The 11476-nt window shown below is 45.9% G+C and overlaps 5 protein-coding genes across 5 annotated transcripts; 4 read left to right on the top strand and 1 right to left on the bottom strand.

Moving 5' to 3' along the window:
• Positions 1-1680: 1680 nt before the first annotated feature.
• MAA_00886 (multidrug resistance protein CDR2) lies at positions 1681-2034 on the top strand (the record flags this gene model as incomplete). Its single annotated transcript, XM_007818884.2, has 1 exon — positions 1681-2034. The coding sequence occupies one exon, from the start codon at positions 1681-1683 to the stop codon at positions 2032-2034; it is 354 nt and encodes a 117-aa protein (XP_007817075.2).
• A 233-nt stretch (positions 2035-2267) lies between these two features.
• On the top strand, positions 2268-3851 carry MAA_11429 (ATP-binding cassette transporter ifT1; the record flags this gene model as incomplete). Its single annotated transcript, XM_011413423.1, has 5 exons — positions 2268-2463; positions 2516-2613; positions 3289-3426; positions 3481-3644; positions 3701-3851. 5 exons carry the CDS (start codon positions 2268-2270, stop codon positions 3849-3851), a joined length of 747 nt encoding a protein of 248 aa, XP_011411725.1.
• Positions 3852-6212: 2361 nt separating this feature from the next.
• On the top strand, positions 6213-7022 carry MAA_00887 (thiol methyltransferase; the record flags this gene model as incomplete). The annotated part of the gene is made up of 2 exons (XM_007818885.1): positions 6213-6692; positions 6885-7022. 2 exons carry the CDS (start codon positions 6213-6215, stop codon positions 7020-7022), a joined length of 618 nt encoding a protein of 205 aa, XP_007817076.1.
• A 245-nt stretch (positions 7023-7267) lies between these two features.
• Positions 7268-8531, bottom strand: MAA_00888 (bZIP transcription factor, bZIP-1; the record flags this gene model as incomplete). Its single annotated transcript, XM_007818886.1, has 2 exons — positions 7268-7395; positions 7463-8531. 2 exons carry the CDS (start codon positions 8529-8531, stop codon positions 7268-7270), a joined length of 1197 nt encoding a protein of 398 aa, XP_007817077.1.
• A 424-nt stretch (positions 8532-8955) lies between these two features.
• On the top strand, positions 8956-9458 carry MAA_00889 (uncharacterized protein; the record flags this gene model as incomplete). The annotated part of the gene is made up of 2 exons (XM_007818887.2): positions 8956-9052; positions 9106-9458. 2 exons carry the CDS (start codon positions 8956-8958, stop codon positions 9456-9458), a joined length of 450 nt encoding a protein of 149 aa, XP_007817078.2.
• Between the last annotated feature and the right edge of the window lie 2018 nt (positions 9459-11476).

The following is an 11476-nucleotide window of genomic DNA, read 5'->3' on the forward strand; positions in this document are numbered from 1 at the left end:
CGGCGTCCCTATCAATTGCCTAATTTATAAGTAAATATCACGATTTCCACTCAATTACACAAAACTTACATATAAGGGTGTGACAGCCTAGATGTGTGTGTATCACAGGCGGGGCCGATGTGGGCTACAGCGTCCATGCATACAGCTCCCAATAGATGTACTCACGACGGGGAAAGCCTTGCGAAGGTACTGGCGTAAAGGTGGAAGTGGCCGGTTCGGTCAACAAATCGCGTAGGTTTGGCTTTGGAGGGGGTTTCAGCGGGGACGGTAGGGGTCTGGTATTAGAACGGGCGTGTTAGGCGCTGTAACGGCTGATATAGTGGTTCCAGATGTCCCTTTCGTCCATGTCGTTGTTTAGCTGGTCGATACCCACCAGCTATACTAGTGGCCTTTCGTTTTCCACCTGCCATGTTCACGTTCAGTGTTCCAATCAAGGCAAAATTGTACGGCTATGGACTTTGGGTGGACTGGAGAAAATGTCACGGTAGAGTGCATTCGGTACTGGTTTGTCTTTGTGGGTCCTCGTGCACTTGCCATACAAGTGGTTACAGTTTGGCAGTCAAGGAGATAGTAATCACTCCGAGCGGATATGCTTGATGATTCAACAAAGACGGTTGAACTGACTGTTAGGAAAACCTTAATACACGAGACGTTTACTAATCACCCATCCGTCGAAAAGATGTCCCACGCTTTTCGTTCAGCACATTAATAAGGGATGAGACAGAGGGCTTCTTTGAGCTCCGGGACTTGAGTCGGATTATTAATCAGAAGCTAAGTTATGGTCATATATCTCATTACTTTATTGTTCTTATATCTTGTGCGTGATGTTGCTACTCTCCCACCGGCAACTACAGTCGTCTGATCTCCAGCACTCTTTTTCATCCAAGTTCTTCTGCTGTTAAAGCCTGGCAAATTTAGCGAATCCGAAGAACTACAACATGGGGCGACAAGCAAACTCTGTTTATTAAGCAAGCCATAACTATCGTTTAGGCGCTGATTGGTGGCTTACTGTTCTATAATGCTCCGGACAACACGGGGGGCTTGTTCATTAAGGGAGGCTCACTCTTCTTCTCTCTACTATATCCTACCTTTATCGCTCTCGCCGAGGTTACGGATTCGTTCGTTGGCCGACCCGTCTTAGCCAAACACCGAGACTCCGCTCTTCACCATCTATCTGCCTTTGTCTTCGCCCAGGTTATTACCGACATCCCGATGATGCTCTTCCAAATCTCGCACTTTGGAATTGTGCTGTACTTCATGACTGGATTCTAGTACACCGCCTAGGCTTTCTTTATCTTCTGGCTCATCAACTTGATCTCGGCCCTGGCTATAACACAGCTGTTTAGGCTTATTAGTGCCACTTTTCCGAATTTCGACGCAGCAACTAAAGCTTCTGGATTTACCATTATTGCTGCCTTTACATATACAGGATACATGATTCCCAAGCCCGATATGCACCCTTGGTTTGTTTGGTTCTTCTGAATCGACCCCATGGCCTACGCGTTCGAAGCATTGCTCACGAATGAGTTCCACGGCCAGGTGATTCCTTGTGTGGGCCTATTCCTGGTTCTAAATGGCAAAGGATACAGCCCCGAAACAGGAGGCGGACAAGCATGTACCGGCGTCTGTGGTACGCCTCCTGGAGCAACCAGCGTTACTGGTGACTAATACCTGGCTTTCATGTCCTTTAGCAGCAGTAACCTTTGGCGTAACTTTGGCATTCTCTGCGCCTGGTGCGTTTTCTTCGTGGCAATGACCGTCTTCTTCACTTCCAGGTGGAAGCAGATGGGCGAAGGTGGTCGCGGCCTCCTTATCCCCCGTGAGAAGCAGAAGAAGGTACCTAAGGCTGTGGTTGTGGATGAGGAATCCCAGGCTGTTGAGAAGCTATCTGAGAACTCCGGCTCCGATTCCGAGAAGTCTGACGTAACTATCGACAATCAGCTCGTTAATAATACATTGGTCTTTATCTGGAAGAATCTGACTTACACCGTTAAGACGCCGCATGGCGATCGTCTTCTTCTCGATAACGTTTAAGGATTTATTAAGCCCGGTACACTCGGCGCTCTTATGGGACCTTTGGGTGTAAGTGCAGTAACAATGCGATTGACAGATGGATATATGCCAATATTTTCACTCAGGCCGGAAAGACTACACTGCTCGACGTTCTAGCTCAACGCAAGACTGATAGTACCATTCATGGCTCCGTTCTAGTCGATGGTCGCCCGCTCCCTGTGTCCTTCTAACGATCTGCTGGCTACGTCGAACAGATGGATGTCCACGAGTTATTGTCCACGGTACGCGAGGCTTTGGAATTCTCTGCTCTTCTTCATCAGAATTGTGAAATTCCCCGCGAGGAGAAGCTCCGCTATGTGGACACGATCGTCAAGCTTCTACAGTTGGAAGATCTCGAGCACACCCTTATTGGTCGCCCTGGTGCCGGTCTTTCTGTCGAACAGCGCAAGCGTAAGTCTGAATCCATTGAACACAGTCGAGACAGACACTAACAACTTATCAGGTCTCACAATTGGTGTTGAGCTCGTAGTTAAGCCTAGTATTTTGATCTTCCTTGACGAACCTACCTCTGGTCTCGATGGCCAAGCTGCAAACAACACGGTACGCATCTTGCGCAAACTCGCGGAAGTCGGACAAGCTGTCCTCGTTACGATTTATCAGCTATCGACCGACCTCTTTACCTAATTTAATACCCTTCTCTTACTGGCAAAGAGTGGCAAGACTGTATACTTTAGTAATATTGGCTATTATATAAGGACCATTAAGACATACTTCGCTGATCATGGCATACTATACCCCTAAGAGGCTAACCCTGCTAAGCATATAATTAAAGTTATATTAGGAAGTCTTTCTAAGGGCAAGGACTGGAACCAAGTCTGGCTTAACTTGCCTGAACACAAGAAGATCACTTAAGAGCTTAACACTCTTATCGTTAATGCTGCCGCTAAACCGCCTGGAATTATTAACGATAGCTATTAATTTGCAGCGCCTATGTAGGAGCAGGTGAAGCTTATTACGCACCGCATAAACATCTCCTTATTCCGCAACACTAAGTACATTAATAATAAGCTTATCTTACATATACTCCTGTCTCTTTACAACGGATTTTCGTTCTGGTCGATTAGTAACAGCGTTAGCGACCTCTAGTAACGCCTCTTTACGGTCTTCAGTTTCCTGTTTGTCGCCCCCGGTCTCATCTCCCAGCTTCAGCCTATCTTTATTAATCGTCGCAACGTGTATGAGACGCGCGAGAAGAAGATTAAGACCTACTACTAGGTGCTATTCGTTACTGGCTTGATTGTTTCTGAGCTGCCCTACCTGGTTGTCTGCGGTGTGATATACTTTGTGTGTTGGTACTGGACTGCTGGATTGCGAAATGATACCAAGTGGGCAGGCAGCACATTCTTTGTCGCAGTAAGTTCTCTCTTCTTTTGTTGACTCCTTGCTCTAAACTAACAAACCGTCTAGATGTTTTACGAGATGTTGTACACCGGTATTGGACAATTGATCGCCGCGTACGCTCCCAACGCAACCTTTGCATCTCTCGTTAACCCGCTGGTCATCACTACCCTTGTATTACTCTGCGGTGTCTTCGCTCCTTACTCCCAGATCACGGCGTTCTGGAGATACTGGTAAGCCTTGTACGACTACTAACACCTACGAGATCAATGCTAACATCACCTTTTAGGATCTACTACCTCGATCCCTTCAACTACCTCTTCGGCGCCTTCCTGACCTTCACCACCTTCTCCGTCGATATCACTTGCGAACGGGGCGAGCTTGCGGTCTTCAATCCTCCTGCGAACGAGACATGTGGCGACTATCTCTCCACCTATTAACAAGGCATGGGACGTGGCACGAACCTTCTGAACCCAGGCGCTACGGAGAACTGCGAGGTGTGCCGATACACTACTGGACAAGACTACTTGAAGACACTCAACCTGAATGAAGAGTACTACGGCTGGAGGAATGCGGGGCTGGTTGTATTATGGGCTAGAGTGTTCTACTCCCTGGTGTTCTTGATGATAAAGTTGCGAACCAAGGCGACGAAGAGGGCGTCTGCGTAGACGAATAGTGTTTGTTGAAGAGTGAAAGATTGCCAAGGTACCCTACTCGAAGAAGAGTAAAGACGGAATGCGAAGTTGAGCGCGTACGTGTTAGAACAGATAATAGATTCTTCAAAACAAGCGTTACCGGACAAGACAAAAGTTAGATTCTACTTTGACCCATTACGGCCGGGATACAACTCTGTTAATATCTGGATGCGGCGTATAGTAAAGTAGAGCGAGCACTGGGCAAGGAATCCCTTGCTAGGGACGTTAAAAAGCGGAAATGGTCGGAAATACCTCCTGAAGATATTGGGGCAGGTAATAAAGCAAGGTATGCTGAGCAAGAGGAGAGAGCAGCGAAGCGCGCGGATTATAACATGGATTACCAGGAGAAATCACCAACCAAAAGCCTCTCAGACTAGAATACTAAATATCTTTCTGCTGATGTGCTGGAAGGATAGGAGGCGAACCCAGGCAGCTCTCGCCCTAATAGATTACCAGTCACCACAGCTAGGAAGCTTTAAGAATGCAATATGGTCTTAATTACCCAATAAAACTATTACAACAGTCTAAGCTTGGCGCAAGTAATTTTATGATCTAGGATTTGAATTTTCCTTTGTGCAGCTTTAATACCATACCTGAAGCGAAGCCCTCTAGTATAGCGACTGAATTATTAAACTGATCTGGAGTTTTACGCTTTCTTTTTGGCCGAAGAAACCAAATATAGTAAGCTAACTATTATTAATGTTCGCAGAAACTTCAGCAATTTAGAACTATTTATGCCCCCTAAACATAAATACGCCGAAAACGAACAGTAACACCTTTGATGATAGATGCCCTTGTTACTACCTCCTAGAAAAGCCTGGGCTATACCTCGATGAGATGACTGTCTTTCTCTGGGATACGTTCCAAACTATTGTCACGATCTCTAGTACTAGACGAGCCCTTATTGCCAAAGGTTGGTCTAAAAAGACCGCCTGGTAATGCGTAAGAGAGCAGAATGCTGATTTCTGAGTTTATTACCTGCGTAGTTTGTCTTGGCTTTTAATTGTACTACCTGGTATATGGTAATGAATCTGGATGCGATGAATGGGCTGAATTTAGGGCGACTGGTTGAGCACTACTTGGTAGAATACCTTTGCAAGTAACGCAGTTTCACTCAGACCACGATATCAGATACTGCTTGTATGTGCCCAGGATGAGATCGTTCTCTGGTCTATTTTCCGCTGCCCCACGGATGCTATCGTATTTGAGGAGTTCATAGCCCAGCTTCTCTAGCACTGTGGAAGATGGCCAGAGTATAAATCTGTATTGGTGATGGACAATACATCTTTCCGTCACTCAGAGTCTTGACACATCTCCGCTCTGATGCTCCCACCTATGTAAAACTACAGGCATGGGGTATCATGTGGGTCCTGGATTGAATCCTGTTATGCTTAGAAATTGGGAAAGCACATGTTTTCAGACGTAGATATCATGGTAACAACGATCTCCTAAAATATAGCACGTGATATGTTTTTTTTTTCTTTTGGCGGAATAAGCCATTACGTCGTTGGCATGTGACATCGCTGGTGGCGAATATGAAACAGACGTCCGAGCAGGCACAATATTGATTATTCTGCAGATTGCGCACGGATAATCGCTCCAAAATGGAATCAAGAAACAGGGAACCAGGTTGCGTAGTAAGAATTTTACATACTCTTTATGACCAAGTAAATCCACTGTATTTCCATAGCTTCCAGGGCATTCCTGATATATAATCAGCCCGACTTGGTCAAAGTCGGGGGAGTAGCGTCTACGAGCATCTTCATTGTTAGTAAACCCGTGGGCATGAGATCTCTCTCGGTATGATGAATAAACAGGTAAAGACTGATTAACGTTTGACCCCATACCTAACTGACTATTAGTTTGCGGCCAGAGCTTAAGGTTATTAATTAGTAATAAATTCTAATTATAATATAAAAATATTTAATTTTAAGTATAAAAAAGTATAAATAAAATGAATATTATATATTTAATATTATATATTTTTTTATATACTTAATAGTTTTTAATTATTTGATATTATTCTTATTTTTTACCTTATTTATTATTATCACACCAGAGCAAGCACCTCTAACTTCCCCCGCACTCCATCACCACCCCACAGCCATGACGACTCCTACCAACATTGATGCCAAGGATATTCGAGCACACTGGGCCAAATATCAGGGCGACAAGGATGTTGCGGGCTGGGCCTCCCTCTGGGACAAATGTGATAATCTGCCCTGGGATCGTGGCTTCCCCCACCCCGCGCTAGAAGACACCCTCGCCCAGCGAGCTGGCACCATTGGCGGGCCCATCACCGAGGACGGTGAGAGGCGGAAGGCCCTGGTGCCGGGCTGTGGACGTGGAGTCGACGTGCTCTTATTCGCGAGCTTTGGGTATGATGCCTATGGCCTGGAGTGCAGCGCCGCGGCTGTCGAATCCTGCAAGAAGGAGGAGAAGGAGAACCATAGCCGGTACCGCGTGCGAGATGAGAAAGTTGGGAGAGGGAAGGTTACTTTCGTCCAGGGGGATTTCTTTGATGATACCTGGTTGAAGGAAATTGGAGTACCTCGAAATGGATTCGAGGTCATTTATGATCACACGGTATGTATACTCACCGCCGCTGTTGGGCTCCATTCCGTCATTGCTAGTATTTTCTCTCCACTTGTACTCTGCGTCCTACAGAGGGACCTGCAAGATGCTTCACTCTGTCTTTAGAATTTTGACGATGTGCCATTTCCAACCCACCCTAGATCCTTCTGGTCTTTCTGGACTCTCCTTCTAACAACCATCTAGTTTTTCTGTGCTCTGAACCCAGAGCTCCGTCCTAAATGGGCTCTCCGACACACCGAGCTCCTTGCTTCCTTACCTGTGGGCAAGGATAAGAATGGGGTGATCCATGACAGAGTCTCTATTTGGCGTCGACGTGACTAGAAATGTGCCTGCGCATTTGTGTGACCCAAAAAGGGAGAAAATGTAAATGGAAAATATAGGTGAACTTGGAGTCCGGCCCCTAGATGCAAAGGGCGCTTTTTTAAAGAAATTTCGCGGACATGGGGAACATATGCACCGGAAGGATTTCCTCAACTCCACTGCGGGATCCTGTTTCTAATCGTCGCATCATGCAACGTAAGCGGAGATTATATCTATTGTAGGCAATTATTGTCATTATACATAATTCATGGTATTTCGCACACGGGGTTAAACGCCCAAGGATCATCAAGAGTTGCAAGGCGAATGGCATTCTCAACATCGCGCTTTCGGAACGCTGGTCCGCGACCGAGACAGATAGGGCAGAGGGAAAGATCTACGACAAGGTCAGTAAATGCACGGACAAGAAGACACAAAGAACCACTGATCTCGGCATTACTCACATTTAATGAAGCTCGCTGCGTTGAGCTGCGGAGCCGAATTGAACCGGGGACTGGACAGGGGCGAGCTCGGGTCCTGAATACGAATCCCTCGCTGCTGTAGCAGCCTTTGCACACCACTAGCATCCATCCACTCATCAGCTCCCGATTCATTGACAATTTGCCACGTTCGAGAGGAAACGGCGAGTCGTTCAGGCGAGTAGCTGTTCCTCCTTGAATTGAGAACTTTTGTCCTCGACTCGATCGTGTCTCCTATTTCGTCGTGCATGACGGCGACGAATCCGGAGATCAAGCAGTTGCGCTCGTCGATGGCCAATCGTTTGCCGAAGATTGCTTTGACCCTTGGATCGTCTCCAGATAAGCTTGTTAATAGATAGTATCCAGTCTCGCAGCATTGTCGGACTAGAAGGTGTGAGAGTGTCCAGCGCCCTTGCTTTAAGAGATTGTCGGGCGACACTATGGTCGGGAAATTCAAGGCGGGACTAGGGATGGATGAGAAGGGGATATTCGGAGACGACAAGGCTATTCCGAACGGCAGAATTGCCTGTTCTTGGAAAGGTTGCGTGGGGGTTAGTTGTGATAGTCCAGGCCATTGAGCCGCGAGGTCCCACGAGGACTGGAAAGCATCACCGATTATTGGCAATGAATCAAGCGGTTTGTAATTTGAGATTACGTCTTGTGTGTCGCTAAGCGTGGGAGACGTCGATGGCGATACGTCCGCCGGGGCTGCAGGTTGTTCGGCCTCGTCGCAGCCCCTTTTGGCAAGCGACACGCATTGCTGTGTAATTTTTTGCAGAGCAGCTGTGACACGAGGCTGATTTTGAAGAATCCCAGCCTTGAACAGAAGATTACTGAAGGAAAGGAACGACTCGCTGAGCTCTTCGATGCCCGACTCGAGTTCCTGTACGCGAGATTGCAGATTGACAATCGTGGTCTCTTTTCTCTTGCGATATGCTTGCTGCGCGACGCGAAGCTGCTTTCGACGTCTCTGGATTCCTGGAGTCAGTTCCAACTTGCTCTGTAGTTGCTCGGGATGTGCCCACCTCGGGGGCTTGCTGATCGTCCGTCGCATTTCGTGGCCGGCCTCTCTTGCGAGGCGCGTGCGCGTCAGTCATTGCTCCGACCATGGTGTATTTCTTTTCTATCTTGAAGACATGCTGTGATGTAATGGATAACCTGAGAAACCGAAAAGGACGTGACGGCGTTGCTTTACTCATCGGGGTCGGGCCGTCGGGACTGTTGAATAATCGAAAAATCGGTGGGTCGCCACGATTGGCCCGAACTGCGCCCAACATTGAGTTTATGGCTTTGAAATTGGCTGGAGTCGGAGATGACGGGCTCTCATGCTCCGTCCGAACGTCATCAACTCATCATCCTCAAGACCGAGCGCGCCGCAACCAGGAATATAAATCGAATCATCGACCTCAGCGTACTCCATAACTCTCCATCTCCATTGCTCCGAAATACCTTCATCCGCAGCGTACAGCTCTCGCAACATGTCTTCATTCACTCAGCCGACGCCAGTAGTTGCCTGCGGCAGAATACCCGCGATGGGGAAATCAATCTCCCAGCACCTGCTGCCTGAATATGAAGGTTCTTGATACACATTCCTGAAAGAAACAAAGTATGGTGCTAATGCTCCTCAGTCATCCACTTCATCCTGTCATATGAGGCTGCAGAGGCTGAGCTCCCGCATCTGCTTGCAGGTCGCGAACCTCAGTCTCGGAGCCCCAATGAGATCGGAACCCACGAGTACAGCCGGCCTCCTCGCGCGGTAATCTTCGGTCGCGGCTATGAGCCTCAGCAGGTTGAAGAGCTTAAGAAGAAATTCGCGGGTGTTGCTAAGGAACCTGTTGCCTGGGTGAGGGGGAACCCAGCGGATTTGCCTGCCGGGGCCGCTGGGCCTGACTATGCTCAGAATATCGCGGCGGATATGAAGAAGGTGCTTAAGAAATGGAGGGACGGGGGAGGAAAAGATGAGGAGACTTTGGTGTACTAGTTGCTTTGTCGGGGAGAGATTATCTGATGCCTTGCTTTTTGCCAGTTCGAATCTCACAAACACAAATTCAAGGGCCGATATCAAGGATATTTGTAAGTGGTCTTGGACTTCGCTAGTTGGTTCCCTGGGCTTCGATCTTTTGGCGGTCGATGTACTTTTTCTGGTCGAGGCATAGATTGAGAATAGGAGATTGAGCATCCAAATGTTTACGACAAAAGGTATATCCGCCTGCGCCCTATCCTTGATTTCTAGAGATCAAGCCGTTCCTGTCCAGAATTGCTTCTCTACATTTTAGTTGCGTTATAGAGTCCTAATAGTTGTTCTATATCCATGATCTTGTGAGGTCCTTTTCCGATTCCAGGCAGCTACTGGCAAAATCTATCCCTACAAATTATAATGTAAAAGGGCAAGAATACATTAAAATTATTATTTATTTATAAGTTTATTAAAAGTCCTAATCGCCAGTAAGGCAACTATATAGTGTTTAGCTATATATATAAATGCTTCCACCTTTTGCTTCTAGATACTAAGCCTTTCCTACCAGAATTGCTTTTTCCGTTGAGTTACATGTTTTTGCTAGGCCTAATAGCTGTTTTATATCTATAAACTTATTAGCCCTTTACGGCCCTCCTGTACTTCTGTTAACAATAATCACTTATATGCATTACGCTGGTTGCGCATATTGGAGTATTATGGATGTGGTACCGCTCGGAATTAACCGAGCAGTCCAGTTCTCAACATCATCTTAGAGTTGGAACTCTGGATTTGGCTTTTAATTACCCTTGGCGCCCCTAAACCCCCTTTCTAAAAAAAGAAGAGGGAAACAAAGCGCGCCTATTTACTATTTTGAAAGAAAAAGGAAAAGAGCGTGACCCTTGAGCACAACGCTGCGCTAGCTGTAGGGGCTAGCGCTGAAGTACCAGGTACCAGGTTACTGTCCTCCAAATGTTAACCCACTGACGGAGCCGTTAATAGTCCCGGCTTAGAAGCCCGAATTCTGAGCACCAAACTTTATAAATAACTGGCTTTAAGCTTTAGTAGTGGTTATAAAATCGTTCTCCTGCGATAGCTTCCATCGTGATCCACCCGCAGCCGCATCTCCATCCTCCCGTGTGTATCGTTCCAGCAGTACACTTGCCGCCGCCGCTGCTATAGCTGCTGCATCTAAGTTGTGGCAAGGGTTCAATTATGAAGGCTTGGAGCAATAGGGCTCAATTTAATAATAATTTCGTAGGATGTCAAAGGTCCTGAGTTGCTATAAGAAAGGAAGAGAAGGGTGACCGCCTTATATACATGAAAGGAACGCCTAGGCCTAGGGTTCTTGCCCGGGCACGTGTTCTGGCTATGTAACTAATAAGTCCTGTATTAGTAAAGCCCCTTTATTAGGCTTCACGATCTGTTGGGCCTTTTCCGTGTAACATAAGTAGTCTTACCATGCTTTGTTCTTGTGACTGTCTAAATAGTTATATATACCCTTAATAATAATATATAGTATCTTGTCCCACACTCCCACACCCTCTATCTCAAAAGCAATAATACTATGCTCTACAAATATACAATCACGGTCTTTCCCCGACTTCATGACAGTATTACCTAAGCCTAAACAGCTAATAAAGATTACTAGGTTAGGACTACTACCTGCATTTAATCGCTCCCCCTTTACCAGGTAGGCATTATTACAATCAAGATCCTCGCAAGAAGCCTTAATAATATGTTCGCAAATATAGGTAAATTTATTACAATATATATTACAGGACTTTTAGTGTAAATAGCAGTAACGGTACCCTTCGTAATAAGGGGGAAAACTATAACATAAAGCTACTTTTTATTAACTAGCTTTATAATATTTTTTTTAATTTTTCCCTTTTTTTTCTTCTTTTTTATATTTTTTATTATTTTTTAATTTTTCTTCTTATTTTTTCTTTTTTTCTTATATTTTTTACTACCTTATTAAATCTTTTAATTTTTTTAGTATTTCTAGCCTTTAATAATATATTTCTTTTTTTATTAATATTCTT

The sequence above is a fragment of the Metarhizium robertsii genome, assembly GCF_000187425.2.
Source record: "Metarhizium robertsii ARSEF 23 chromosome Unknown MAA_Scf_8, whole genome shotgun sequence".
NCBI classification, from domain to species: Eukaryota; Fungi; Ascomycota; class Sordariomycetes; order Hypocreales; family Clavicipitaceae; genus Metarhizium; species Metarhizium robertsii.